Consider the following 17,776-nt stretch of genomic DNA (forward strand, 5'->3'; position numbering starts at 1 on the left):
AGATGGGCACATTAAGAAATTGGGTTCGGTTTCTGTCATGCATATGTCCTCGTGGTTTAATTGGTGATGGGTGCTACTGCTTTCATTTCATTCACTCTCTTATCTAAGACGAGCAGGCTTAAAATTTCATCTGTCTTGGCAGCTGTGCATCTGGAAGATGAGGCTGCATGGATACAACCTCTGGGAAGGATGGAGGATGGAATAATTTATTGCAGTGCTGCTATGGGTACCTATTTCTCAGTGCATTTTCCAGGAAACAAAGCATTCTTCCAGGAGGGCACGATGCTTCTGTTTAAAGACACATTCTTGGTTATCGGCATGGCTTGGAGCTTGCCACTCAAAAGATGTCTAAAACACAGTCTGAATGCTCTTACCTTCAGAATAACCAGTTTTGACATTGGCCAATTAACCTAGTGTCTCACGTGCTTTGAGGTGCATGTAGTGCAGTGTGTTAAACACACAGCGGCCCTGGCTTGTGGCGAAGCTGGGTGAGGGTTTTGGTGGTGTGACTCAAGTGGCACCACCTGCATCTCACCCTGCCTGTGCAAATGGAATGTGTGAGTCAGCTGTGGGGTGGAGATTATTTGTTGCCTTATGGCAGTAAACTAAGGTGCTTAAAATCTTGCCCAGTTTGACAGAGCGACAAAGTACAAGCAGTGCCCTTCTTAAGATAGTTATAAAGACTAGAGGTGATCCTTACGCTTTTGCACAGCAATGTCTTCATTTTTGGCTTTATTTCTGTAGCAGTGTGTTTCTTTGGAGCTTGCATGTTGAGGCAGTGGGCCTCCCTACAGCGAGCAGGATGTGCAGGGTGTGCAGTGGAGGAGCACCCAGCCCAGTGAGTGCTGGAGTTGTGAGCAAAATCCTCTTGCAAAGGGATCTTGGTCGCTTATGATGGTGTAAGCTTTACATTTGTAAGCTTTACATTTCCTGCAGACCATGTGCATGGGAAAGTTGTTTGCTGTTATCTAATTAGCATGCACCCAGAAGATGATTCTATGCTACTTAATTACTTTTTATAGGGGTAAAGAGTTGTCCACAGCAGATTCCCCTGTTTTAGGTTGCGTGAGTTAAGTAATGCTGTCATTTGTGTCTGGAAGAATGAGGCCATTTGTGCTAGCATTCATCTCTGGCTGGCTCCTGCCATGCCTGGAGCACACCAGGCTGAGGGATGTGTCTGTTGTCTCCTTTGCTGCTTGTACTGCAGGTCCGCAGCTCAGCAAGCATGGGTGAAACAGTCACTGCTTTCTCTACATGTGCTTGTATCACTTCATGCTATTTGCATACTGTATCTGCTTTAAACTTATCTTCCTCTACCACTCCTTTGTTAACTCAGTTGAAAAGTGCTGCTTGGCTGAGCCTTGGGGAGAGTGACTGAATCTAGAGGGTTTTCTTCTGGGCACTGGGGTAAGCAAGGGAAACCTGGGGCCTCCCTTCTCTGGGGTGGCCCTGGTTCTGTAACAAATGTAAAAGGAAGAGCTGTGCAGTTAGTGTAGTCTTCCTAACGTCGGGATATCTGGTTATCTCTGTGATAATAGGTCCCAGATTAGCCCCTGTTAGAGGTCTTGAAATAAATTTCAGGGATTGTGTATACTGCATGGTAACTGTTGAGTCCTGGCCTGAAGCACTGATTGAGCACTTGGAGAAAGGACCTGGTCAGCCCTGGGAGCACAGGGTAAGGCAGTTCATGTGTGTGATCAGACCTCATTAAGGGCTGACTGCCACTGGGGAAGGGTCTCTTTCTGGAGGTCCCTCCTCGGTGGAGCTTTTTCCTGTGAACCTGGAGTCTTCTGACACAGGCGAGCAATCTTCTTCCCTCCCTTTATAGTGCCTTTCTATGGCGCTGGTCCTTCTGTCATCACACTCAGATTAACAGCAGTTTTAACAAATAGGTGCAGATGCATATGGGACAGAAGTGAACTGTAATTTGTCATCTGCTAATCCTATACAGATTACCCATCACCTTGAGGTATGCATCTTGATTTAGTGTGTCAGCACTTGTGTGGTTTGGTGCTGCTCCGTCCTGTCCCTTGTCCCTGCTCTTCCTGCGCAGTCACTAAGTGGAAGTTGGCACTTCTGGAGTTCTTGTCCCTGATCGCTCCAAACAGAGCCTACACAGCTGCTAACATGGAGTGGAAAGTTAATTGTCTGTCATCGTTTCATTTTCCAATGATATTGAAATTGTTGTGGTTCATAAATCACACGAGCACGCAGCTAGGAGGGAAATATGGACCCATACTTCTAGCTTTAGGTTTGGAGATGAGACCACGTCAGCATAGCGTTGTATTGGCCCATTCCATTCTGTTACAGGTCTTTGAAACTTTAATGTTCAGTTGAAAAGCAGTGAAAGTCTGTCTGTACATGACTTTGTTCCTCCAACAGCTATTTGCTCCTGATTTGCTGCTATTCTGAGAATTTCATGAAGACTCTTCATGGTGATGTGACAACTGGAAGAAAAAGATGAGCTCATCCTAATAGTAGCACTTAGAGACTTACCTAAGTAAGCTAGATTTCATTGTGTTGTGCTTTGTTGTTTTTCTTTAAGGTGTATTTCCTTCATTGCCATTCTTCCTTCATGTGGCTGTGTGTTTCTTCTATCTGATGATGTATTTTTTGTTTTTCCTCCAGATAAATTTAACTTTAAAACATGCTGTGCAACCAGGCCCTGATGCTCAGTCAGCTGTGTGACCTCCAGCTGAATCAACATACCTTTTTGCTATTTTGTGGGATATTTCTCAATGCACCAAATCTATTATTTGGCAACAACATTTCCATCTCTTCTTGCAGCCAAAATCAAATTTGGGCTATACCAGAATTTGAGATTTTTCTATTGTAGACAGGACCCAGCAATTTTGCAACCACAGCATCAGGTATCAGTCTGATTTACAAACACCTAAATGTTTTCCTGCAGAGATTTTGGCCCTTGTTGAACAAATTCAAGCTTTCTGATGTCTGCTTTTTTTTTTGTTACTTTTCTTAAACTTTTTAGAAATTGTTCACAAATTACTGGGAATTAGCAAATCACAATTGGAAAACCATTGGATTTAGAGTGGTACTTCCATGCCTTATGTGTTCCCTGGGGTGGACCAGGGAGCCTTCATCTCTAGCATGTCCCTCTGCAGGTTCTTAGGATGAGACCCAGACTTTGTTCATAGGTTTCTGATCTCTTATTTTTTTTCCTTGAAATTCCTTTAACTCCTTTTGATTTTAGTGAAGCCATTTCCTAGGGTCTCCTCATATAAGCCACTACTTCCAAGACCAACAAACTGCAATTGGAGGTGTCCTGAAGGGCAGTGAGATGTATTTCAAGGTAATGCTCTAAACAAATTGGATGAAATAGCTACAGATCCTGGATGCTGTTTGTTCTACCTTCCTGTAAGCTTTTGGTAAACTGCAGCTGTATTTCCACAGGTATTCTTGAGCTCATGTAGCTTAACCCAGAGTGTTAATGTACGTTATCACCACTTCTTGGTGTGCAAGAGCCTCAGATGAGTGAGACCCCTGGGAGTGATTGACTTTGCCTGTGGCAGTTTTGTATTATGGGCTCGTAATTGTGAATTATAGATAGAGCAGAAGCACTTGCATGAGATGCAAGCAGAACTGGGAAGAAGATGGGAGGAACTGATGGATGAACTTTCAGCAGCCAGAGGGCTTGAGGCCCTCCTGCCCTGGCAGCTAAGCTGGATACAGATGTGACTTTGGGATATGAGGATGCTGCTCCTGTTGATTTCTTTGGGAACAAGATGACTACATACGTAACAGGCTTCAACCAACTGTATCCAAACCTTCTGCTCATGAGGAGATTGATAATATTTCAGAGACAAATTCTTTTTTTTTCCACTAGGCTAACAAGTACTCATTTAATTTGCATCCTGAAACTAAACGACCACAAACAAAGTTCTTTGAAGGGAATCTTTTCTTTCATTCTGTTTTCATTTAAGGAAAACAGAGATTTCCATGTATAATTTGCAGGGCTTAAATATCCTACTTAGTGTTGTTGTTTCTATTTTTTTTCTCAGCAATTATGTAGGCTTTTGCACAAATCTGATGAGGGAAAGCTGGAATTTACATGTTTCCTCCTCTGTTTCACTCTGTGCATAATCACCATCCATTCATTGCCTTTACAAACTCCATTAATACACCCACTTTCCACGCTAGTGCCAGTGGGCATTTTAATGCTATTTTTGCAGGCCTCTTCTGTGTACTGAAATTCACATTGGTCTGAAAGTGATGTTACCACTTTCGACCTCCGTGTCCTCAAGAAGAAACGAGCTGCAGCAAAGCTTGCTACAACAGTAGGACTGGTTTAGAATGAGTTGGCTGTTAAATATTGCTCATTCTGGTATCATCCTCTGGCTGAGATTCAAGTCAGTGGTGATGGTGGAGCAGCAGACCCAACTCTGAGCTATTTCCTGTCAATTAATGTGCTTTGAGAAGCCCCTTTGTAATTGGGGAAGAAGCAACTTGCAGGTCAGTAAAACCTGATTTCAGGGCATAGGCTGAATCAGCACCTGGTGAGAGTTTCAGAGCATTTCTCCCCAGAGCTTTGGCTGCTGGTGGCCAGTTGTGCTGTGCGGGGCCAAGGCCGTTAGCCACCATTCATCCCCTCACTTCCTTGTTAAATGCTAAGGTGGCCGTTTAAGGCAGAACATTTAGGTAGAGTTTATTTCAGTTTGGGTCTGTCCTGAAATAACACTAACCAATGTCCATTGAACAATTCCATCTGACTGCAGTATGGGCAGAAGATTCCACTTTGAAATTTGTATTTTAAGAAAACCCTTTTATTAGCTCCTGCGTTCTGACTCTCAAGAGGTGGATTTCGTGTGGTCTGGAGCCACGCGTAAAGCTGCCATGTGGTAATTTGCGTGCATGTGAAATATATTTGAAAGTAGTGGATGCAAGATCCAGTGTTTCCTTGCTCGTCATGGATGTGTGGGTTGTTATCTTTGGCGAAAATAGGCTCAGAGCATTTAGTTAGTGCAAGCAAGTGATGTACGCCATCAGCAGAGAAAACATGGGATCAGTCAGCCAATATTCACTCCTACTGTGGAGTTCTCCTCTTCGTGTTGCATATGGGCTGCAGAGGTGGAGGGAGACATGGCTGAAAAAGCTGCCGTCCTTTGGAGTGAGCATTCAGAGAAGCTGTTCATAATCTGTTTTCTTAATACTGGGTCTGAATGTAAGTGTGATGGGCAGGAAGGAGGATTTAAACCGTTGGGTCCTTTCTGAGCTGAACAGAAGTGCAAGGTGTGGTTGCCTTTTCTGACAGCTATCGTTGAGAAGCGTGTACAGAATTCTGTTTTATTGCTGAGCCTTTCTGGTCCCAGTGCCAGGTGTGGAACCATGTAACCAATAGTTGCTGTGCACTTGGGAAAGCACGGCTTTACTGAAAGTTTGCTTGCCAAAAGGGGTGCAGGATGCACTGGTTCCTATCAGGTATTCACCCGGATGAGCCTTGAAGCTCATAGAAGTCTCTTCCGAATGGCAGTCTTTCCTGACCAGCAAGTGTTTATTGGCTTAAAGAACAGAATCTGCTTTCTCACAGGTGCACTACGTTATGCGTACCTCCTCAAAACGAATCACAAAGAAAGCCTCTACTGGCATTATGAACTGGGAGGGAAAAACCAGGTGACTTTCTGCTTTGTCATCAGTTCAGGCCACAGTAAACAATCCAGAACTCCCAGTGGATTCACTGACCTCCAAGTGGTCGCATAGAAACATCAGGAGAGCTGAATCAGCTGCGATGGGCCGTGTTGCAATTTCATGACTTCCACTTGTTTTCTCTTGGAACTGCCCAGGAAAGGTTTGACTGCTGGTGGCAGTTGGTTTGCTTTGCTTTTTTTAGCTTCTCATACCATGCAGGGCTGAGGGGAGCACAGCATTGGCGGCGGTGCTGGGAGACGGACCAGTTGTTCAGAAGCCGTGCAGTTGGATTAGCGTGGGCCACAGGTGAAAGTTTGGCTGTCACGGCTCAGCTTTCACTCGCTGCTCCATATCAGTGGTTTGTCTGCTCTGGGGAAGGCAGGATGAGCCTTGCAGAAAGCAGTGCTGCAACACCACAGCTCCTGATGGGGTCTGGTTTGCAAGAATGGGCTTTTATTACACATGAGCTAAAATCCTCTGCAGCAACCTCTTCAAAATGGGGGGGCGGTCAGAACATAACTTTCCTGTGTGGTTTGCTTGTTTTGCAGTAAAACCAGCATGAGCATGAATGTGTTAAACTGAAAACAGGAACTGGTGACAGCCAAAATAGAGGAAGGATATGAGTTAAAACAGTGAGCTGTACTCCTGTCCCTCCTTCCCACCCATGCCATGCAATAGGGAACAGAAGCTGGTATTATCCCAAGGTGTTTTATGTATTTTCTCCAGAACTGTCTGGCTTCCCCACGCTTGATACAGAGCTTGTATTTCTTCTCAGAAAGCTATATAGTTGGAAATAACTAATTTAGTAATAGCTTCCAGATAAATAAATAGGTGTAGACAGTTTCATACTTGCCTGCAAAACCATGGGCAGCAGGTTGCTCTCCTACAAGGAAATTCTGTTTTTCTCCCTTCCTCCTCTTCTTCCAGCTGCGTAGACAGGGCACATGTTTTTTGAACTGTGATGTCTTTTTCCTCATCCATACGTCATTTGTTCTCTGTCTTCAGGGTCATGCTGTGCATAAAATGAGTACTTCCAGTTCCACTGATTGGGTTGGTTTTTTTCTACTTGGTGATGTTTTTACCAGTTTTTCCAGACACTGGCATGTGTCTACAGTCAGAGTATCTTTAAGTGGTATCCATCCCTAGCTAGATTTTGGAGCTTCAGGGGAGAAATCTGCAGTTTGTTTGGATCCTTACAGCCATCAGGGAGGGGAGTAACAGCAAACCCTTCCTTACTGCAGGATTTGGGTTGCCGCCATGTTGTGGTATGCTCATCCTTCCACTGGTGAAAATCTGTGTGAAAGGCGGCTAGGGCAGAAAAAAGACCAATATGTATTCACAGCAGGTACTCTATGTCTCCTGTTATCTAAATTCTGTGCAAGCAGTGAGCGCTGATACAGCTCCATGCCAGCTCTGAGACCACTTAAAGCAAAATAAACATCTTCGCAGCATGGTCTGATACATGCTCCCTTTAGAATTGCAGGCACCTCCAATTAATCATGCTGCCTATGCAGGAAGAGGATTTAAGAATCAGAGGACATTGCTAGACTTGATGGTCTGATGGAGAGGTGGGCAGCACTCAACATTAAGGGTAAGTGGGCTGTGCTCCCAACCGAGTGAGCAGTGGCAGCCACTCCTTGCCTTGCCTCTCCTGCTCGGTGAGCAATGTCTCGTCTATATGCTGCAAAATCACAGGCTTTAACGAGCAGAGTTCTTGGTCCTGGCTTGCAGGATGTATTGGTGCTGTGGGGCTGTGCTCAGAGCTGTGCACGCGTTTTTGACTAAACAGCCTTCCCTCCTTTGTGAGAAAAGGCTTTTATATTGTAGCTCAGCTGGCAGATCCCTGCCATAAATCTACGAGTTGATCAAGCCAAATGACTTCTTGAAATGTTAATGAATGAGATGTGACCGGTACTCTGGAGTTGGAGTGTCTGTGCGTAGCATTCTGGGTCAGCAGAGGGGAATCACCTGCTCTGTTTCGAGTGTGGTCCTCATTAAGTGCCATTGGCCCCAGCTGTGCATCTTAATAACTGTGTACGCTTTTGGTTTTTGCTTTAATTCAGGTTATCTTGAGGAGCGTTGTGTCTTTAAGTGTTTTATGGGCTTCAAAAATGGCACCAATTACATAAAATAAGTGAAGGGCTAAAAACAGAGTAAGAAGGTTTCAGTCATGGAGCAAGTCAGGCTTCTCATTGAGTGCCAGCAGAGTGCTTGGTGCTGCGCAGAGCCCAGAGCCAAAGCCAGTCACTGCCCCAAGAAATGGGAGGTTAGAAGAGACAGATCTGACCCAGCACAGGGCTGCAGGGTGCCAGAGGGGGAGGGAGCCGAGCTGTGCAGCTTTTATGGAGACGTGTTTGTGTTGGTGAACAAATGCACTGTGAGCTCAAGAAAATACCTTTGTCTGAGGTTTGGTCCGTTCTGCGTTGGTTTGTTTGTAAACAGAAAGGAAACGGTTGTGTTTAAAAACATCATTTTAGGAGTGAATTAATCTATGGAGACTCGGTCCGCTGTGCAGAGACATGAAATGTTTTCAGACCTTATTTTTCTTGAAAACTGAAAAAGATGATTCTGTGGTGTGTACAGATGCAGAGCTATGTGCCTGAACCAATATGTCAAACTGTCATGTGGGAGATTTGGTGAAAAACATCTTGTCCTAGGGGAATAATTTTAAACACTATATGTAGGTTTGCTGCCTCATAAGAGATCATTACTCAAATCTATTCCCTCTTATGCTAGCTTGGCCTCTGCTTAACGGGCTCAGAGTGAACAGGAGCCCATTAATGCATCCTTTAAGAGCGGTTATCGGGTGGTAGAGGGGAAGCTGATCTCCGATCAGGGAATATAGTGTTTTTGGCCAAACCGTCTGATTTAGCCTTAACAAGATGAGTGGCAATCCAGGAGCTTTACGCCTGGCTGCTCATTGAGGGCGGCGGCGGCCGGGCCCACGCTGCGCTGGGCGCATGGGACTGTGGGCAGCGCCGAGCCGCGGCTGAGGCTTTGTCAGAGCCGGTGAGGATGTGTAAGGGACGAGCCCTGCGGCACGTGGCTGTTCCAGGGATCTTCACCTCCTGTTTGTCACTTCAATCTCGCAGTGACGCTGAAATGTAGAGTGGAACCCATTGCAAACCAGACCTTTACCAGACTGTAATTGCACACTCTTGCTCCCTGCTTGTCAGTGTCTCTTGTTTCTTTTGTTGTTGTTGGCTTTGGCAAAAATTAGAGAAATGACAGGAGCAGCACCTGAAGAGTAGCATAACTCCTGTTGCCGGTGTAGCATCTGCAGTTGCCTTGGCTACTGGCCATACCTTCCTCGAGTAATCTCATCTCTCACAAGATGATGCGTGTAATGCATTCTAGCACTGCAGGTGAACTTGCTCTTAATGGGATTAGCTTACCTAAAAGTCAGGACACATCTGCGATTGTAGAGTTTGGCGGGGTTGTCACAGTTAAGAGGATGTTGATGTTTAAAAAAATGCAGATGAAGATGCTACCTGGTGGAAGAGATATTAGGAGCAGCTTAACATGGGCTAAGGAGGGAGTGAGTAGGAATGGAAGTACGTATACGTGGTGTCTTCAAGACTGAGGAGAGTGTCAGGATCTAATCTCAGTAAAGGGAAGCATGTTATTCCCGTGCTGATATAAAAAACCTGTCTGCAGTGTTTGCATTTTTTGTGTGTGGTTTGTTTTTTTTTCTTTTTTCTTAAGGACTGCTTGTCTTCCTCCCTGTATCTTTACTAACAGTGCATGTGACAGCAGCAGTGTTCCGTCATGTGTCTGTTACCATTCCTTCATTAATACTTAGCAAACAAACAAACAAACCTTCTATTTTCTGAATGCATGCATGCCTTTGCAAAATAGAGCAGAATGAAAGAGCAGCTTCCTAAATGTGTAAGGTCACAGCGAGAGGGTAGAGGGGCACAGGGGAAGGCTGGGGGAGAGTCTTCTTACAGTGCTATGCTTCTGTTTGTTTGTTTTAGGACTTGGAGATTGAAATGTGTTTGTGTGGGCAAAGCCTGTTTGAAAGCTTGTATAGTTTCTGCCCAAAAGCGAGCTTTAATATTAAAGTAAAAACTTTTAAAGGCACTTAGGAATGTGAAACTGTCTGTGCATGCATATGCCTCTGTAAATATAGGAGCATGGCATTTTTGTCGTAGCTGGTTGATGCAATTCTTATATTTGATTTTGTGTGTTCTAACAGATGAATCCCACAAAACTATTCAGAGAATACTTTGGAATATTTACCTTGATCCTACAGTTTGAACTGCAATAAACTAATTTGTGACAGTACTGGCAGAACGCAGTCGTGTCAGGGGTGTGAAAGTGACCAGACTTAACTTCAACGTTCAAATGAATGTTTGCAAATGTTTCTTGCCATAGTCACCCAACTCTTCCAGATGTTGTAGCTGGCTTTTAGAAATGCCTGTGAGCAAGCTGAGTTAGCAATATTAATCAAACCTCGTTTACTTTCAGGGCATTCAGTGATTATTGCAGGAGTTTTCTCTGCTGTGAGCAGTTTTGCACAGTGGGCTGGGATACACGGCTGTGGTGGGTTTTTTTTTCCTCATTTTTATCTTCCTGTGAAATACAGAGCATGGGTTGTTGCTATGCACAGGGTAATGGGGAGGATGGAACATTATAATCAAGATAAAAGGAAGCAATTGTTTCCAGTGCTAGAAATTTTAGCTCGATACTTGCAGTGACTGGATGTAGAACTGCTGTAGCTTTTTTCCATTGCTCTGGGTGACAGTGAGTGCCATCCCAGGATGGTGAATGGGTGCAGCTGGGTGGGTTTTGCTCCTCTCCAGACTGAAGGAATTACCAACCAAAAGAACATGCAGGGAAATGCTCTAGAAGAGTATTGCTGTGGACATAGGAGTTGAAATAAATGTGAAATGGAACAAGGAGGTAGTTTATGGAGGCGGATTTAACAGACATCATTGCATAAAGGAATCATGGAGGTTGCTGCTACCAGGACTTGCGCTTATCAGAGCTTTTTCTAGGAGGATACAGTGATGATTGAGCTGTTTCCAGATGCCTTTCAGTCTTTGGATGCTTCGTTGCTTTTGTACTTATCCCTTCCATGTGAATATGGTGTGCACTGTTTTAACTTTTATATCTACTTCAACATTTGCCAGCAAAATGAGCCATTTTCAAGTGTCACACACTGTACTGTGATCATAGAATCTCAAAGTGGCTTAAGGAAGGGACCTTAGAGATCATCCAGTTCCAACCCCTGCCATGGGCTGGCTGCCCTCATCAGCTCAGGCTGCTCAGGGTCCGATCCAACCTGGCCCTGAGCGCTTCTGGGCGGTTGTACCAGCACTTGTCCTGCCTTTGGCCATGTCATATCCTTCAGCTTGGATAAGTAGTCTCCATCCAGACCATCTTTAGGGCTTTAGCGCTCAGGGTGGCTCTCACTAGAAGAGTATTGCTTTTAATAATAACACTTCCAGCTTTCTAGTGGTATTTGCTAATAGAGGTAGTTGTGCAAATTGTTTAAACGTCATTTGTTTAAAAATTCCTTGCTTTCAATTAGGTGTACTTCATGACTGACAGTGATTTATCTGAAACTTGGCAACTGTGATGCAGTGAAGTGATGACACCATCTTGCTTTATCCGACTAATTTTAACCTGCTGGGTCCCATTGGTCTCAGCTAACAGCAGCCCTCAGGAGTGTGTGCACTGCATAAAGCAGGTGCTGGGACATTGCTGGCTTGGATGAGGCAGAGAAGCAGTAAGGGAAGTTAGTGAAACAGATCTGGTGGGAGAACATACTGTTTTGAATGAGCATCAGGCAGTTCTTGTGTTTAAGAACATGATTCTCATCAAGTGGATCAGAGCAACTTTTATTTCTTAATGCAGAGGGTTTCTTCAGAAAAGCATCATAGCTTTGCTAACACAAAAATGTTGGAAGAAAATAATCTGGTGGGAAAGTTTTATACCGTGTTGTCTATGAGCCTTCCTGCAAGCCCTCATTGTCTTCCTTTTTATTTTGAATTTGTGTGCATCATTTTCTGCACCAAGACAACGTGAGCCCTTGCACAGTGATGCTGAGCTATGTGCCCAGTGTGGACCACGGCAATATAATTGACTGATTTACAAGTAAACAAGCATATCTTTTACTGCCTTGTTTGGTTGTTGGTCGAGGAGCTGGTGCTCTCTGGGTGCTGTTGGTGTCCGGGTGAGGCACGGTGCCTGCTTTAGGGATGTGCTTTCTCTGCCATTGCAGTCAGTGTACCTGTGCTCCCAGCTGAAGGGCTGGTCTCTTGCATCCTACAATAAATGCTCATTGCTAAACCACCGCAGATATCCTTGGGCCTCCTGTGACAGCAGTTTGCAAGCAGCGCTCTTTCCTCTTTTTCTGCAGCAGAGGAAGAAAGCTGCTGTCACGAAGACTAATCTCAAGGCGCTGGCTTTTCCTGTACTGAGACCAGCATGTCCTGTATGTTCAGAGAGACCTAAGAATGAAAAAAAAAATACTGAGTACTGTGCATTGCAAGGGATCTGAACAACTACAAATGAGAAGAACGTTTCCCTTTCTCGATTCCCCGCAGTATTTATTTAGGGGTTTGTTTTCTTTTGTTTCTCTTTGCTCTGCATTTTCCCTGAAGTGGCATCACAATCACAGCCAGGGATTCACTCATCTCTGTTAACAACGTACCGGGGAGTCCTTGCCCTGCACAGGGCTGCTTGTGCCCGCAGGATGTGAGCACACCAGCTCTGCAGCCGTGTGTCAGCGGTGTGTGAAGGGCCACGGCTGGAGCACAGCCCCGGGGAGGTGGGGATGTTGTTTTTCTGCAGAGAGGCAGCAGCAGGCGGTGCAGGGAGCAGGGGGAGGCCTGGGGTGTGAGGAGAATGTGGGGAGCAGGAAAGAAGAGCAGAAGTCAGTGTGTGAGCAAAGGATGCGCTGAGGCAGCCTTTGGAAGTGTGTGTTTGGTTATTGCATGGGGAGCTGCTCGTGCTCCAGCTGTGCTGGTTGGTACAGTGCATTTATCAAAACTGACGAGGAAGTCCAAAGCCAACTCCAGGACATAGAGCTTAGAAAACACCTTTGAGCTGCTGGTTTTTGTTACAGCAGTAATTGAGAATGTTGTACAGAAATGTGAACCCTGAATGCTGCTGTGCTGAGCTGAGGTGTGTAACACAGCTTTACAGTTCGTTTCTCTGCATGGTGCTATGATACCATTTTGAATAAGAACATTTCTGACATCCTATAATTGAGTACTTAAAGCAATTTCCAGTTGAAATCAGGGACTTCCAGACTAGTTCAGGAGTATCTTCTGAGATGCTCTTACATGGAGCACCAGAGCTGTGGGGTTCCTGTCCAGTATCTGGTGCAGCAGTAGGTGAAGTGGAACAGCTGTGGTCACCCCGTATGTGCACTAAAGCCACATTGCTTGAGTTTGGGGAGCTCTGCAAAGGTGACGTGAAGAAAAGTCTTCAAGGTAATGAGGTTAAACATTTGTTGGCATTTGTGCTGTGTTCCAGCATCGTCTTCATCCCGGCCAGATTCTCTGGGTCTATCGAAGCAGAACTGTGGGGCCTGTTTGTGCCGCTCGTAACTCTTCATCCCCTGGGTGAACATGAATGCAGTGGTGAAATAGAGAAAATGCAGACTGCCTGTCAGGATGCTGTCTCTGGCCCTGACTCGGGCTGTTGCTCCGTTTACTGGCAGTGTTTGGTCCCACAGAAGCCCTCCTGGCAGAGGCTGCTGGTGTGGCTCGGATACCACAGCAAGTGAGGTGCTCCTGGGACCGTTATCTTCAAGAGCATTTTCTTTTGCCATGATGCTGGCTTGGCCTGGAAGAAGGGAACAGGCCACCAGCAGTCATGGTGTGTCCCGCCTGGAGGGCTGTGGAATGGACCCCATGGAAGGATGGACAGGAAAATGTGCAGATTTTACAAGGCGAGGGCTGAAATTTGGGGTTTTTTGTTTTGTGTGTAACGATGTGACTAAGAGCAGTGGAGGAGAGATCAAGAATAGATGGATTTCAGAGAGGAAGAGTGTGCCGTCGTGGTATTCCACTAAAAGAGCTGAATAAGGGTTGCATAGGAGATGGTGAATGAACAACTCGGGTGCTGGGAGCTGGTGGGTGACACTGAGGCGTGCAATAGAACCTGCATAGCTAGCTGTGCAAATCCAGGACATTTGGACACGCTGAAAGCTTGCTTTAAACGGTGCATGCAGAGGAGAGAGCAAGGAATTCCACGGGGACGCGGTGCGGGGAGGGGGCAGTGAGCGGGGCCATCCCGCTTGCTTTGGGACGCTGTCACGGTGTGCTGTGGGCGCTGGCGTGTTGCACTGCACGGTTCTCATAACGCTCTCTCTGTGAACCCTTTCTAGCCCACGACCTTCCCCCGAGCAAGACGTCGGCCGCGGCGCAGACTGGCAGCCACTTGCAGTGCCTCTCGGTGCACTGCACGGACGACGTGGGCGAGGCGAAGGGCCGGACTGCGGTGCCGACATGGAGGTCCCTGCACTCGGACATCTCCAACAGATTTGGGACTTTTGTGGCCGCCCTGACTTGAACAAAAGAAATTATTTTTTTTCTCTTTTTAATTTCAAAGGGCCGCTACTGCTAGGTGGACTATTTTTCTAGGTTGGTACCTGCTTAGTGGCATATGGACTGGAAAGGGTTAATTTAAAGTAAACCTCAACTTTTTTTTAATCTTCTGCCACAGTATGTTACCAGTGTTAACCCTTCTGCAGTTAGCACACTTTTGCTTAAGATTTTCCTGCTAGACCACGTTTTCCCATTATTCTGTAATCTTGGCATACATTTATAGATGAAGCCTTTTCCTTTTTCATCTCAGCGTATGTCCAAGTCACGTATGTCATAATAAGACAAAGATGCTACTTCTCCTCCTCCTCCTTTTCTTCATTGCTTTTTTTTTTTTTCTTTTGTTTTGCTTTGCTCGATGCTTATTACGATGGTTAATCCTGAAGAACAGCAGTTCAGGAATAAATGCCGGTTAAATGAAATTGTCATCATTATGTTATGTATTGACACCCAGCTTTTGCCAGTCACATCCAAACCAAACGATTAATGCTCTTTTGAACATTCAGGCAGCGATCCTTTTCCTCAGAAAATGAAGGTTTGTTATGAATAATGCTCAGCCTGCGCCTCCCTCCCTCATTTGCTCCCCATCTCTCTGTGAGGTGAGGACAGGGGTTTGTTTGTTTGCCTTTGTGAAACACAGATACGGAGCTCTGTCATGACTGGGCTGGTTCAGGCATGGCCTGGGAAGGTACACAGATGATTCCCTAAATAGCTCTAACAGGAAGTTTACCTAATAACGAATAATTGTTATCTCCTCCACCAAACACCCAGGTTGCAGCAGCATTTTCTTCCTCTGCCTCTCACTTTGAGGAGCAAGGGGTGCACATGTTCCCAGGCATGTTGTGTTCCTGGTGGTGTTCCCAGAGCTGTCATTTTATTTTATAACTGCTGGAGAAAAAAACAATCCCCAAAGGCACTGAGTCCCTTCTGCATTGCTCGTAGCCTGCAGAGCAGTGTCCTGGCCCAACGACTGTGCTCTGCTATGGGGCTGGTTTACTGCAGTGCCCTCTGCTAGGTTGGGTCTGGGCCCAGCATCCAGCTGGAGTTTCCAAAGCCACTGTGAAGCCGCACGGCAGCACAGCTCCCATTTTTCCCCATTGTAGCTGAAGGAAGATGCTGTTGATCAGAGGTGTGATGCTCTTGTCTGTAGGAACCACCCCAGCTCCAGTGGCAGCAATCCCAGTGTGGTCACAGTAAGTGGATGATTGGAGACAGCCTGCACCAAGGGCCATGTGCCCAAGGTCAGCACTTCCTGATCGGCCAGGACCGGGACACCCCAGGTTAGACCCTTCCAAACTTAGGCTGGGCTCCGTTTTTGCCATGCATGTGAAGAACGCTGTTATTAGATGAACACAATAAAAGGAAAACCACGCTTTCCTGGTCTCGGTAGATAATGCTCATTGGAGAAGAAAGCTGGAAGCAAACCAGATAAAAACACAAATGACACGATGATCTGACACTCCTGTGGCTTTACGTAATGCTGTCTATTATTTGCATATCCTCTGTTTACAGGGTGTGTGAGCAGTCCCACCCTTGCTCAGGCCAGCCTGGCTTCCTCTGCTCCCCAAAGCTCGGTAGCATCACTGGGGAGTTACTTTTTTGCTATGAAATAAGAGTCAGCCTCTCATGAATTCACAAAACGTGTCCCTTCTCGAGGGATGGAATTTGAAGACTGCTTTGTATTTTTAGATGATTGTGCCGGGCCTTTAATTATTTTGAAGTCTGGCTCTCAGTAGACATCAGTGGGGAGGGAATTCTGCCTACAATGCTAATGGCCACGGCACTGTCTGAAATTCTCACTCTTGATCATTTATGGCTTCAGAATGATTCACAGTGTTTTGGAAGGCAGGATTTCTTGTTATTTGAATGTGCTCTTATTAACCATGCATGGATTGATTTCCCATTATGGTTGTGGTCAGTGACTTGACTTTGGGAAAAATGGAGGGTTTGGGGCCTTGATTTTTAATATTACTTTACTTTTCATTGAAGCTGGAGCTGTCACTAGGGTGGGGATTTTTGCCTATGCTGAAGCAATTCACTGGAACCACCTCACACACTTGGTTTGGAAACAAAACATGCCACGTTTTGTACCTTTTTAGGTGTGTGCCACTGAAAGTTTGGAGCTTTTCCCTGGACCTGCAATAAAATGTCTCCAGGTTGAGTAACAATTATCGTTGGCCACTCTGGAAGAAGTTTCTTTGCCTGTGATTTGTTAAGTCCCAGTTCACTAAAATACGTGTTCAACTTTAAATGCAGTCTAGCAAATCACTTAAGGATATGCTGAACTGAGTGGGACTTCTGTATCCAGTGAAGCGTGGAAGAGTGTTTCGGTGGATTAAGGCCTCAGTTCTCATCCTTTCATTTCAGCTTATACTTGTTCAAGCTAGGTGTGTCTTGGAGTAAACCCAGCAAAGCACATGCCTGGACATATGATACTGTCTTTCAGCACTTACAGCTAAAAATTTAGGAAGAGTTCATGGTCTGATGGCATTCCTGTACCATCGCTCAGGCCTGATGGCTTGCTTCTTTGTTTTTAGTTTTTCCTGCTTCATTCAGGAGAACAGGTTTTTCAGGCTTCCTCAGGTCAGGGATGCACACCCTGTGCTACCAGGAAGAGACCTTTCGATGAATGCTGGATCAAATGCTTCAAATCTCTTTTAAAGAGAAATCCTCCTGTAAGTAGAAATGCATTGATTCCATTGGTCTTCAGCATCCTTCCTTTCTGGTTTGCTCTCTGCAGCTCTGCTTCTATCCTGGAGTTGTTCTCATTCCTTGAGGACTTATTTTTCCACTTGGTTATAGGAGTACAAATTGGAAACAGGACCATAAAAACAGCAGAATTCTGAGGGTTTTAAATCATAAGAGATGAGGAGAGGATGGGGTCTCTGCACTGGGGCCGTTCTGTCAGCTGTGCAGTGGGAGCAGTGGGCAGATAGGATTTGCAGGTAGTGAGGCTCTAGAAAGAGTGGTCAGCCTTCCTGTGGGCCTTACTGTCCGTATTGCTTTGCTAAAGAATACGGTTAAGTGCAGTCCTACTGCTGACCTTCTGTACATTCAATCTCGCCAAACTCGAGTGACATTGCCGACTGAGCAGAAGGACGAGGTGGCAGCTCTGTACTGGGGCAGATGTCAGCAATGCCAGTGCTGGTGTGCATTTCCATGGTTTTCTTTTTGCCAAAGATCAGAACAGAATCAGTACATAGGCTGGCCAGGACAAGGATAATTTCATGCCCATAGCCTGGTGTGTTTGGTACAGACAGCACGTGCCGGAGCTTTGACACAAAGCTTGCTTTGCCTGTGGTAATTTCACTGTTCTCATTTTCTCCATTAATTTAACACTGAATGCACTCTTTTTTTTTTTTACATACAGAAAATATCACCATAGCTAAAATAATGGCCTCTTATTTAAGAGGGCTGCTCTGAAAGTAATGCCTCCAGTTTTATGATGTTGGCCTGTGCCATCAGAGGTGGAAGTTGGTACGGCAGCAGAGGTTGGACCTTCCACAAATATCCCGTTAATTCTGCTGCTGTGTGACAGATGGCAGCAGAGGGGCAGGCTGACAAATGACGTC

The 17,776-nt window shown here is 45.6% G+C and overlaps 1 protein-coding gene across 1 annotated transcript in view; it reads left to right on the plus strand.

Moving 5' to 3' along the window:
* MN1 (MN1 proto-oncogene, transcriptional regulator) overlaps nucleotides 1-17,563 on the plus strand; it is a 34,708-nt gene extending 17,145 nt beyond the window's left edge. Inside the window, exon 2 of the mRNA XM_052689457.1 lies at nucleotides 13,988-17,563. Coding sequence (XP_052545417.1) covers nucleotides 13,988-14,172 — 185 coding nt within the window. The 3' untranslated portion in view covers nucleotides 14,173-17,563. The remainder of the gene's footprint in view (nucleotides 1-13,987) is intronic.
* Nucleotides 17,564-17,776: the final 213 nt, after the last annotated feature.

The sequence above is a fragment of the Tympanuchus pallidicinctus genome, unplaced genomic scaffold (assembly GCF_026119805.1).
Source record: "Tympanuchus pallidicinctus isolate F22 unplaced genomic scaffold, pur_lepc_1.0 scaffold25, whole genome shotgun sequence".
Lineage (NCBI taxonomy): Eukaryota > Metazoa > Chordata > Aves > Galliformes > Phasianidae > Tympanuchus > Tympanuchus pallidicinctus.